Genomic DNA, 12,516 nt, shown 5'->3' on the forward strand with positions numbered 1-12,516 from the left:
TTATACCTTTTGTATAAGGGGGAGCAGGGTACATCTTGCAGCCTCCCTAGCTTGACCCCCGAAATAACCACACAGAGATTGTATTAATTAAATTACTGCCTGGCCCATTATACCTAGCCTCCAATTAGCTAACTCTCACATCTTTATTAGCCCATTTCTATTAATCTGTGTTCACCAGGAGGTCGTGGCTTACTGGCATGAGTCTGACTAGCGTATGTCTTGGCCAGGAGAAGTATTGCATCTGCCTCACTGCCTTCTTCCTCATAGCATTCTGTTCTGTCTACTCTGCCCGCTTAAGGGCTGCCCTATCAAAGGGCCAAGGCAGTCTCTTTATTCAACCAATGAGAGCAACACACAAACAGAAGAACCTCCTACACCATTTCCTTTTTTTCTGTTTGAACAAAAAATAAAGGCTTTCACTTTAACATAGTAAAATTACATATAACAAAACAGCTAACAAACAAGAATTACAGTAACAATATTTATATCCATTTTATCTTTTTACCATAACTAAGGAAAACTCTAACTATCCATTCTTCAAGTCCATCAAAAACTCCAGAAGGATATAATATTACCTAAGTAAACAAGAAATAAGCAACTTCCAAACTCTAAAAACGACAGAGACATCTCGCTCCCTGGACAGTCACCCAAAGTTAACTCTGTACCGTTGGGGTATCCATCTTCAGCTTACAGGCCCATAGTATCCAGCAGACATTTCCACGAAGCAGGAAATTTCAAAGACAATTCAGTCACTTTCTTCTTTGTCCTGCAGAATGTCTTGCAGACTCTTTCATGAAGCAGGAACCCCAAAAGATCATCTCACCTTTTTGCAAGTTCAGCAGTCCTCTCTCTGTGGGGTCTTTGTGTCCAGTTTATGCAAAAGTCCAGGCAAGAGTAGTTTCTTGCCCAAATTGCTAACCAACTCCATAAAGAGTCTCTTTGATGTCCATCTTCCTCAGAAAGTAGCTTGGTGCTGCCAGGAGCAGATGTGTCTCATTGTCATAAAAAGCCCTAAGTTAATAAAACTTTAAATGCCATATTCTGTAGACTTTGAAAGATATGAAGAATGCCTATCTAACTGAAATACATCTCTATATATTTAGAAAATCTAACATGACTACAAGCTTGACTATTATTGATGATTATCCATTATCAACCTATATTTTCTAACTATACATTACATTTTAAATGAGCTACACAATCACAATACCTTAACCAAGAACAGAAATACATATACATATAACAAAATTGACCTTAAATTTATATCAACAAAGTAAAATCCATACCAATTGTAAATTATTCATATCTATATCATATCTCCCTTTAAATGTAAAAGAACATTTATAAGCAATATTTGGGAATATCCATACAGTTATTTATCTCCAAACTGCTTTATGCTCTATGGGGGCACTGTTAATCAGGTCTTTTATGGAGTATCCTGTTTGCTAGGTTCCTCTCAGTCAGCAGTTGGGCAAAGTAAATTTTTGAGGGTGTGTACAGCAACCTTTCAGGAGGGCGTGGTCTATCATACCATAGTGGTCTAGAAGCAATGCATATAGTCTTATCTTCTGTGAAAACAAAAGATGAACCTCTTTTCCAAAGCATCATATCCTTAGACCCAAATTCTGAAGTCAAGATACCTTTATAGTATAAGTCCTGGTTTATCTTAGCAGCCAACACAATGAGATATGCCTCTGTATTTAGCTCCTTTACAGTCAAAAAAATTCAAAGAAAATACAATAATACACATAATCCAGATTCTCTGTGTATTTTTCATCTTTACATGGCTTATTTCTCTTTACTTCTTTTAATCTATGACTATCTGTACTCTGTCTCTTTAAAGACTTTACCCTTTTTTAAAAGCATTAACTTTATTTTATGACTTTCCTCTTTTTCTTCTCTCCCAAGCCTATGTACTTGAACTGGCAATATGACCCAGAGGTCTTTTATGTCTGAATCTGTCCCATTGCATTCTCTTTAATTCTCTACTGTCTTGAAGAGCTTTTAAAATGCTAAGCAGCTAGGTTGTGGCTTCTCTGGATGTTGGCTCCACCTCTCTTCAATTTCAAAATTCTGGATGTACCATTTCTGCTAGCTCTGGGGCCGCCAGGTAGGAGCTGCACTGAGCAGCATATTCTGAGACTGAGCATGCAGCACATAAACTTTCTTTCTGAGTTAAAGCCAAATCTGTCATGGAGATCATTGTGCAGCCAGGAAACATCTCTGTGCATGGTGGCAGAAATCTGCCATGCTCTCCTGTGTGTGCACGCCTAGTAGACCTGATTCTGCTGCCTGCCCAGGCAAGGACTGCTGAGCCACAGGCATGATCTCAGATGCTTTCCTACCGACACCATGGACACAGACAGCATTATCCGGGCCCACAAATGCTCTGTAGCTGAAATTTGCACCGGCTGTAGGGCTCAGGAAGCTTTGTATTAAAATGGCTTTTTTTCTGCTTCTATTTCTGAGTCAGGAAATCTCTCTGTGGAACGCCCTAGCAAACAGCAAAATGCTGTATTAAACTCTCTCTCCTTTTAAAGTCCTCTCAGGTTTTTAAGTGGATTTAGTCCATCACGTTGGAGTGTCAATCTGTTTTATAAGGGGGAGCGGACTGCATCCTGGAGCCTGGCTAGCTTAACCCCCGAAATAACCACACAGAAATTGTATTAATTAAATTATTGCCTGGCTCATTATATCTAGCCTCTTATTGGCTAACTCTCACATCTTGATTAGCCCATTTCTATTAATCTGTGTTCACCACGAGGTCGTGGCTTACTGGCATGAGTTTAACTAGCGTCCCTCTTGGGCAGGAGAAGCGTGGCGTCTGTCACACTGGCTTCTTCCTCCCAGAATTCTGTTCTGTCTACCCCACCCATTTGAGGGCTGCCCTATCAAAAGGCCAAGTCACTCTCTTTATTCAACCAATGAAAGCACACAAACGGAAAAACCTCCTATACCAATACCCAACAATGTCTGAAATAATGATACAAACTAAAATGTTAGACTGTAGATACAAGCAATTCCAATGGATATATTTTTTGGGAGTTCTGTAGTCAGTGGGATGTCCAAAGAAGGTGAGTCATTCCAGAACGCAATTTAGGCTCTTCAGCAGAAAGCAGGTCCAGTCTCTGATAGACTGAATGCCAAACTGCTCTTCCAAAAACATATTTATTGATTGTAACACAAAGGTTGTTTTATTCATAAAACAAATCCTCATACCAACACCCTCTTGATGTATTCTGTATGTTTGCTGAAGGAAACCATCAGACTCCTGAAATTTTCATCCTTATTGGGTACAGTACCCAATAATTCAGGATTTTCCCGGTGTACCAGGATGGTCTTGTCACCAAAGTCATGCAACATATGGAAAACTCCCTCAGAAAAACAACTCTATAAATCACAGAAAACAATAACTGTTCCTGGTTATGATTTTATTAAGCTCTAAGGACTCCCAACTATTACATTCTATTGTTACTAGGTACAATGAGAAACAACTGTTACATTCTAATGTTTAGATGCAATGACTCTACTAGATTCCCAAACTACTGCTCATTACAACTACACGAGAGACCCAGTAAGTTCTACAGTGAACAATGGAGAAAACGCATCCTTCTGCTGGGAGATGCTTATAGGACTCTGCAGAGGACACTGCTTCCTGCTGGCTATAGTGTATTCTGGAGTGTCAGTTTTGTTGTGAGCCTTCTCCTAGGGAGTCATGTACATGTATTTAAATGAATATAGTTTCCGTGTAATTATTTAGGGTTTTAAGCTAGCCGGATTCTGCGAACACAGCCCTCTTCTCATTACAAGAGAGGTGTGTTTCTTGTAAACAAAAGAATGTTGGATCCTTTTTTTTGCATTTATTCTCTTAACCTGTGCCTTTTTATAGGTGAATTGAGTCCATTCATATTAAGTGATATTAATGACCAGGGGTTGTTAACTCCAGTTATTTTTTTTTTTTGGTGGTAATGTTTGTGTGTTTCCCTTCTTTGAGTTGTGCTGGTTGAGGGTTTTTAGATGTGTCTGTGTTATTATGGGTGTTGTTGGCTTCCTTGGTTTGTGGTTTTACTTCTAGTACTTTCTGTAAGGCTGGGTTTATGGTGACATATTGTTTAAATCTGTTTTATCCTGGAATATCTTGTTTTCTCCTTCGATGGTGAAAGAAAGCTTTGCTGGGTATAGTAGTCTGGGCTTGCATCCATGGTCTCTTAGTGTCTGCAGCACATCTATCCATGACCTTCTGGCTTTCATGGTTTCCATGGAGAAGTCAGGTTTAATTCTGATAGGTTTACCTTTATATGTTACTTGAATGTTTTCACTTTTTCCTTTGCAGCTCTTAATATTCTTTCTTTTTTCTGCATGTTTTGTGTTTTGATTATTATATGGGTAGGGGATGTTTTTTTTTATCCTGTCTATTTGGTGTTCTGTATGCTTCTTGTACCTTCATAGGAATATCCTTATTTAGAATGGGAAAGTTTTCTTCTATAATTTTGTTGAATATATTTTATGGGCCTTTGAGCTGTAATTTTTCTCCTTCTTCTACCCCTGTTATTATTAGGTTTGGTATTTTCATGGCGTCCCAGATTTCCTGGGTGTTTTGTGTTGAGAATTTATTGGATATACTGTTTTCTTTGATCAGTGAGTTTATTTCCTCTATAGTATCTTCAGCGTCTGAGATTCTTTCTTTTATCTCTTATATTTAGTTGGTTATATTTGTCTCTGTAGTTCCTGTTCATTTACCCAGATTTTCCACATCCAGCCATCCCTCGGTTTGTGTTTTCTTCATTGCCTCCATTTCAGTTTTCAAGTCTTGAACTGTTTCCATTATCTGTTTGATTGCTTTTCCTTGGGTTTCTACGGTATCTTTGAGGAATTTATTCATTTCTTCTAACTTTTTGTTAGTCTTCTCATCCATTTCTTTAAAGGAGTTTTTCACATCCTGTTTTAGGGTCTCTATCACTTCTATAATGCTGTGTTTATAGTTGATTTTTTTTTCTACTTCTTCTGGATTAGGGTGTTCAAGTCTTCCTGTTGCATGTTCACTGGATTCTGGTGTTATTGTTGCTTTTCAGGTTGATGGAGGGATTCTTGCATTGGCACCTGCCCATCTCTTTCTTCAAATGTCGTCAGGAGAGTCTCGGTGGCTTGGTTCAATCTTTGCTGTGGCTAACTGTGTACTTAGGGATTTTCCTTGTCTGCCCTCTCTTATGTCCCCTCAGCATTGGAGTTGGCTCTCAGATCCCCTCCTCCCTTAAGCAGGCTGTGTGGTGGATCTAAGGAAAGGAGTGATTGGGGCCAAGATGGCATAGGAAAAATAAAGAAAGGCAGAAGCTGGGAAGAAGCCCCGCTGAATGGCCAAAAAGTTTGGGGTTTGGAGGTTTCCTGTATTCCTTTCCCTGGGTGTCTGGCCAGCCTGGCAGAAACACACTTACCCCTCCGGATGGATCTCCAGGTACTGGATCAGGATCAGGGCCACTTGCTAGCCAAGGACTTCTCAGACAAAAGGGCAGGCTTGGTAGGTGCCTGCTCGGTGGAACAAAGAAACCCCTGCAGCCATTGCATACACCACTGTGTCCCCAGACCCTCATCCCCGACCAGGCTGAGTTGGGAGATCCTAGGACTCTGCAGATGGAAAGGAGTGCTTGGGGGCAAGCTGGAATGGGATAAGTGGAGAAAGCCGGTAGCCAGGGAGAAGCCCTGCTGAATGGGCAGAAAGTTTAGGGGATTGGAGAGTGCCTGTACTCCATTTCTGGGGTGTCTGGCTGGCCGGGCGGGCACACACTAAACCCTCTGGATGGATCTCCTGCTACAGGATCAGAGCCACTTGCTGGCCAAGGACCTCGCAGACAAAAGGGCTGGCTTGGTAGGTGTCGGTTTGGTGGAACAAAGAAACCCCTGCAGCTGTTGCACTCACCACTGTGTCCCCAGACCTTCAGCCCTGAAGCAGGCTGAGTTGGGGGGATCTTAGGACCTCGCAGATGGAGAGGATAATTATGTATTTTTAAATGACTCTAAGTTCCTGCTTTATTTCCAGAGTGACAGGATTGTAGGCATGTGCCATCACAGCTACTTTGTGCCATGCAGGGTCTTATGAAACAAAGAAGCTCCTGCAGCAGGACCTGGAGGCACCCTGTGCTCCCTTCCCAGCCCCCCACCTCCAGGCCTCCACAGACAATAGGGCAGGCTTGGAGGAGGGCAGGGTCCTGTGGAACAAAGCTCTTGCAACAGGAGCAGGAGGTGCCTTGCACTCCTTTCCCGGGTCCTTCCTGCCCAGTGGGCAGACAATCACCCCTCTGGGTGGAAAGCCTCAGTACAGGAGCAGGAACTGTTCCTGGGCCCAAGGATCTCACAGACAAGAGAGCAAGCTTGGGGGAAGCAGGGTTGTGTGGAACAAAGAAGCCCCCACAGCAGGAGCTGCAAGGGCCCTGTGTTCCCTTCCTGGATCGTCCCCCCTCCCCCATAGCACACACTCACCAGTCTGGATTGATCTTCTCCGCACAGGAACAGGGACTCCTGGTAGTCCAAGGACCCTGCAGACAAAAGGGCGAACTTGGGGGGAGGGGAGGGTCGTTTGACAGACACGTTCTTTACATTTATGCCCACATTTTCTCCTGGAAAAGCTTCACTCAAAGCTTCAAGGTGCATTTCAACAGACTTTACCTCTGCTGTCACACTGACTGGAGCAAAGGTCACCACCATGCCAGGTTTAAAACACTGGTCTCCACTCGGCCCACAGGGACAGTCCCAATGCCACCAATTTTATAGACGTCCTGCAGGGGCAGTTGCAGAGGCTTGTCAGTTGGACGAGCTGGTGGCAGGATACAATCCGACGCTTCCAACAGGGTGGTCACATTGGTACTACCATCTTTGCGAGTGACTTTGCATCCCTTGAACCAAGGCATATTAGCACTTGGCTCTAGCGTGTTGTCACCATTCCAACCAGAAATTGGCACACATGCTACTGTGTCTGGGTTGTAGTCAATTTTCTTAATGCAGGTGCTGATTTCCTTAACAAGTTCCTCGTATGTCTTCTGGTTGTAGGGTGGCTCGGTGGAATCCATTTTGTTGATACCAACAATTAGCTGTTTCACACCCAGGGTGTATGCCAGAAGTGCATGCTCACAGGTCTGCCCATTCTTGGAAATACCAGCTTAGAATTCACCAACACCAGCAGCAACAATCAGGACAGCACAGTCAGCCTGTGATGTGCCTGTAATCATGTGTTTGATGAAGTCTCTGTGTCCTGGGGCATCAATGATAGTCACATAGTACTTGCTGGTCTCAAACATCTCCCACAGGGAGATGTCAATAGTGATACCACGCTTACGCTCAGCTTTCAGTTTGTCCAAGACCCAGGCATACTTGAAGGAGCCTTTTCCCATCTTGGCAGCCTCCTTCTTAAACTTCTCGATGGATCGTTTGTTGATTACACCACACTTGTAGATTCGGTGGCCGGTTGTAGTGGACTTGCTTGAATCGACATGTCCAATGATGCCGATGCTGATGTGAGTCTTTTCCTTCCCCATTTTGGCTTTGAATTAGTGGTGGATTTTACAACACCTGCTTTCTGATGGCAAACTCATTGTGAAAAACCAGTCTCTGCATCTTGAAGCATAGAGTTTACGGGGTGGGAGGACAGGGACAGTGTCAAAGAGAGATACAAGAGAGAGAGAGAGTCAGAGAGCTTCATGTCCTATGAAGACAGCCAGGAGGACAAAAGGAAGCATTTGCCATTAGTCACAGAGATGAGAGACTCTTTTAGTTAGGGTTTCGATTTCTGTGACAAAACACCAGAACTGGAGGTCACATGAGGGGGAAAGGGTTTATTTTACTTTCATTCCCACTTTACAGTTCATCATCCTGGGAGGTAAGGTCTGGAACCTGGAGGCCGGAGCTGATGCAGAGACCATTGGAGGGTGCTTCTTACTGCCTTGCTCCTCAGGACTTGCTCAGTCCACCTTCTTATAGAACCCAGGACCACCAGCTCAGGGGTGGCAGCACCTACAGTGGACTGGCCCCTCCCCATCAATCACTAATTAAGAAAATGCCTTACAGGCTTGCTCACAATGTGGTTTAATAAGCATATCTTCTCAGCTCAAGTTCCTTCCTCTCAAATGATGCTAGCTTGTATCAAGTTGACATAAAACTAGTCAGCCCATATACCCATGGACCCCAGCTGCTCCTCTGCCAGGTTTCAGCCTCTCTCTCCTTCTCATTCCTGAACCTTCCCACTCCTAAATCTCTTTCCTTTTTTTCCCTCTCCTTTCTCTCACATCTTTGGCTGTCACAGGCCAGAGAATGCAATGGAGACTCTGGAGAAATCACATCTGCAGCCCCTCAAAGACTTGGGCTGGGTACTGCAGAGACACACAGAGGCATGCACAGGACCATGCAACACTATTCTTCTCATTTAAATGTGAACACACTCACACATAAAGCTGAGAACATACAGAAAGGTATCCACAATTGAAGATTATACAAGAAAACAAACCCCGGGCATTCAAGAGACTAGCAAGCACATCTAGACTCAAACACAGCTGCACATTCATATTAGAAGTGACCTTTTATATATAAAGCATACAGTACACACACACAGGTCCATGCCTGAGTAAATACTCACCGCCAGAAACCGAGATGCATTACTCCCTATGCCCTTTGTCCTGTGTATCTGTTTCATGGTGTCCTAGGGTTATGGTGTGTTTAATGAGATAGGGAGTGAATAGGTCACCGACAGCCCAATCAGGAGCTCACACTCCTAGACAGTGATGAAACAGGAGGCAGGAGCTGCTGAAGTTGCTCAACTGGGTGGAGATGCAGGTCCAGCATAAAAGTCCCGCTGGAGTGTGCAGTGAAGTGGACGGTGCTCAGACCAGGACCATGGAGCCCAGTGTCCTGCTCCTCCTTGCTCTTCTCGCAGGCTTCTTGCTACTCCTGGTCAGGGGCCATCCAAAGGCCCATGGTCACCTTCCACCAGGACCCCGACCCCTGCCCCTCTTGGGAAACCTGCTACAGATGGACAGAGGAGGCCTCCTCAACTCCTTTAATCAGGTAAGACACGCACAGGGCCTGTGCCTTATGGGATTAGCCCCATGTTTGCTCCTGGGGATCACTCAGTGGGTGAAGCAAAGGACTCCTTCCAGGTCATAGGTTCACGTTGAAAGGTTGCTGAGTGAAAGGTGAGGTGCTGATTGGTGAGAGATGGTGCTCGGATCAACAGGTGTGTCCTCACTGTTTTGAAATTCTGTGGGACACTATGCTTGGAGTGTGAAAGGTGTCTGGGTATCCAGGTATGGGCCTAGGGATTACAATTTTTGATTTGGTGCATCTTTTTCCAAAAGAAAAAAATGTCAGATGCATCCACAAATAAGGTTTGCTACTGGCAGCACAAAAGATTAGCTTGCTATGTTCTGAAACAAAGGGGAGGAGAGGCAGGTCAGGAGCTGACATAGGTAGGGAGAGCTTATCAGTTATAAACCCAAGGACCATCCAAGGAGACAACCCTGGCACCATCTTTACCAGGCTTCACTAGTGAGATTTCACGTTCAATTACAACTTGTTTATTTGTAACTGATTAGCATCTTTGGCCTCATTTCCTGTTTAGAGACCTGATATATTGGCAACAACCCCAACTTCCTGTTATCTCTTGGTTTTTAATGTATCACCCACCTGAACCCATGATGTATGCATTTGTTTTTTAAAAATTTTGTTTTTGAGACAAGGTCATCCTCCTTTGCTCAGGCTGATGATCCTTCCAAGTTAACATCTCAAATGCTGGATTGACAGATGTGTGTTACACCTGGTCACAAGGGTTTTAAAAATGTGCTTCCCACATGTTGGAAAGGTCAAGTTAACATCTTATATTTTTCATTTTTTAAAATTTTGCTTTGTTTTGTTTTTTGAGACAGGGTTTCTCTGTGAAACGGTCCTGGCTCTCCTGGAACTCACTCTGTAGATGGCTTCAAACTCACAGAGATCCAACTGCCTCTGTGTTCTGAGTGCTGGGATTAATTTTGTTCTTTGAAAATATTTCTCCTTTTCTCATTCTGCTGTCCACCTCTCTGTGTCTAAAGGTCATTCCTACTTGGAGGTAATTATGGTTGTTTGAGTAAGTATGGATGTAGGAGCTATTTACTGTCATGTGAACAACTTATGAACAGCTACATCACTGACGAAAGTGGTACTTCCTCCAGCACCCTTACCCCTAGAGCTCACAGTGAGGTTTGGTGACATCCTGTCATGATAGCACAACATGCTACATCTTTTCCCTGTAGGGATAGTCATAATGTCATGGGCATACAAGGTTCCCAGGGGCTAGGTGATGTGCACTGGTCAGGGAATTCCTACCCTCTATGTAGTTCTTTAAAAGACTGTTCAGACCGCGATTTAATGTATGTGCCAATGTCAGGGAGCTGAGCTGCCTTCCTTGGCCCTCAGGACCTGAGAGTCTGTTTGCAGATACAGAATAAACTCATAAAAATTTGGCAAGTTAATTGCTTACCCGAGTGATATTGGATATAAGCAAAGCAATAGGAATTTTAAGATATGTTGAGAGTTCAAACACACTTATGTAAGAGGCAGTACTTCAACAAATCACAACAACTTTCCAGAACGATGACAGGTATGGAAAAGAAGCCATTCCTGAGCAGTAGCTGGTGCTAGGGGAAGAGTGGAGCCAGGTGGATGAGGTCACAGTGTGACAGGGGAGAGGCCGGCACTGAATCTTCAGGTCAGGGCGATGAGCAGGCTTAACCTATGCCAAGGATAGTAAGAACTGAAGTGATTTAACTAAGCAGGCAAGAAAAAAATCTCCTCATGTCTTCATCTGTTTTCTGTTGCTGCCATAAAAGTCCAGAGGCTAAGTTCTTTATCAATTAAAGGCTTATCCAGCTCATAATCATCCTATGTGGCAGCCTAATATCAAGACTTCAAGCCTTCCAACCTTTGATAAGAACCCTTCTTGTGTGTCACAATACAATAAAGGACAGGAAAAGCCGTTACATGCAGTAGATGCTAACCATGTTGAGTGGGCCTTGTTTTATAATAATCCACTTTCTTAGAATCCAGATCTCTCTGTGAGACTAGCATTAACCTATTCTGTGAATCTGCTCTGAAGTCCCAGGGCCTCTTACTAGTTTCCAGCTCCCAAGGGCTCTGCCACTTCTCAACACAACCACAATAGGGACTAGTTCCCTAGCAGAGAATGCACGAAAACATAGCATGTGGAACAGGCAAAAAGAAAGAGCAGCTGGTCCAGACAGATGCCTCTCGATGCCAAACGGTAATGATGACCTGTGGTGAACCCCAGACACAACCAGCTTGGCTCTCTCAAGTGTGTTGTGGATGAGCCTGGAGCCTGACTCAAATACAGTTGCTAAAGTCTGTGTAAGCTCTGCATTCTCCTAAACCATGTGTGGATGCATGTGAGGTAGCCAGGAAACCCTCTGGAATGTTTCCTGAAAGCATCTCTTGTGACTCAAGAAGCTGAGATCTCTTCTAGGCTTCTGTGTTGATGTAAGATGGTTTTGTGAGCTTTAGTCATGATGTGTCTGTTACAAAGATTGAGTCTTAATGATGACATTCTTTTGGCCAGTGGAGAGACACAAAGGGAAACTGGACCATCAAAGCTACTAATCGGATTAGAAACCACCAGAATTCTACAGTGTCTCAATAACACTTTAACATAACATATTGGTGTATAAAACAGTTCCACACTAGCCTGGAATGGAGTATAATAAAGGTTTATCTATCTGGAGATAAGCTCACTGAAATAGTAGCCATCCACCGTCCTCTGCTGGGATCTGCTGGGAATTGGACCCAAATTCAGCAGTCAAGAGGCCTGTGCATGCTTCTTGTCCGCATTTAAAATACATGAGACCATGCCCAAAGTGGGCTAATATCTTAAAGGCTACTGGCTGAAAGAGTTCCCACAACACCTCCCCATTTTGTCTAAATAAGAGAGTTCTAAGTCTAATATAATACTATATACAATAAGAACAAATATTAATATTATCCAGGGAAAAGAAGAGGCAAAACATACATAAATATTATAATTATAACCTGCACAAACTGATGGGGAACCACTGTTAGCCAATGATCTGTAAGAGGTTAGACCAAGTTAGACCAAGTTAGAAACGATTTATTCTAAGGCAATATCTTCTCTCTGCATTACAATTCCTGTAGGGGAATATTTGGAGGCTAATATGCACTTGAATGCAGTTAAGATTCAGATATACACAATCCACATGTGCCTCCTCTAATTTCTCTTTAATCAAAGTCAATTCTTTCTCTGCTTCAGCTGTTAATTCTCTGGGACTATTTAAACCTCTGCCACCATCTTAGATTTTGTTTGAATGAATTATTAGATCAGGTGTTATCCCAGAAGTGGGTCATAGATTGAAAATGTCTCCTAGCAATCTTTAAAAGTCATCAGGAATCTGCAATTGATCTCTCCTAATTTTCACTTTTTGTGTTCTAATTTTCTGTAAACCTATTGTATAACCTGGATAATAGAATCTC

At 43.2% G+C, this 12,516-nt stretch overlaps 1 protein-coding gene, 1 long non-coding RNA gene and 1 pseudogene across 2 annotated transcripts in view; 1 reads left to right on the forward strand and 2 right to left on the reverse strand.

Moving 5' to 3' along the window:
- The window catches only part of LOC142859176 (uncharacterized), a 376,470-nt gene that overhangs the window by 19,463 nt on the left and 344,491 nt on the right, over window positions 1–12,516 (reverse strand). The window lies entirely within an intron of this gene.
- Window positions 6,308–7,526, reverse strand: LOC142837261 (elongation factor 1-alpha 1 pseudogene; annotated as a pseudogene).
- LOC142859149 (cytochrome P450 2B2-like) overlaps window positions 8,878–12,516 on the forward strand; it is a 30,767-nt gene continuing 27,128 nt past the window's right edge. Inside the window, exon 1 of the mRNA XM_075989512.1 lies at window positions 8,878–9,048. Within this exon, the coding sequence (XP_075845627.1) occupies window positions 8,878–9,048 (171 nt within the window). The remainder of the gene's footprint in view (window positions 9,049–12,516) is intronic.

This window comes from Microtus pennsylvanicus, chromosome 1 (assembly GCF_037038515.1).
Source record: "Microtus pennsylvanicus isolate mMicPen1 chromosome 1, mMicPen1.hap1, whole genome shotgun sequence".
In the NCBI taxonomy this organism is placed as follows: Eukaryota; Metazoa; Chordata; class Mammalia; order Rodentia; family Cricetidae; genus Microtus; species Microtus pennsylvanicus.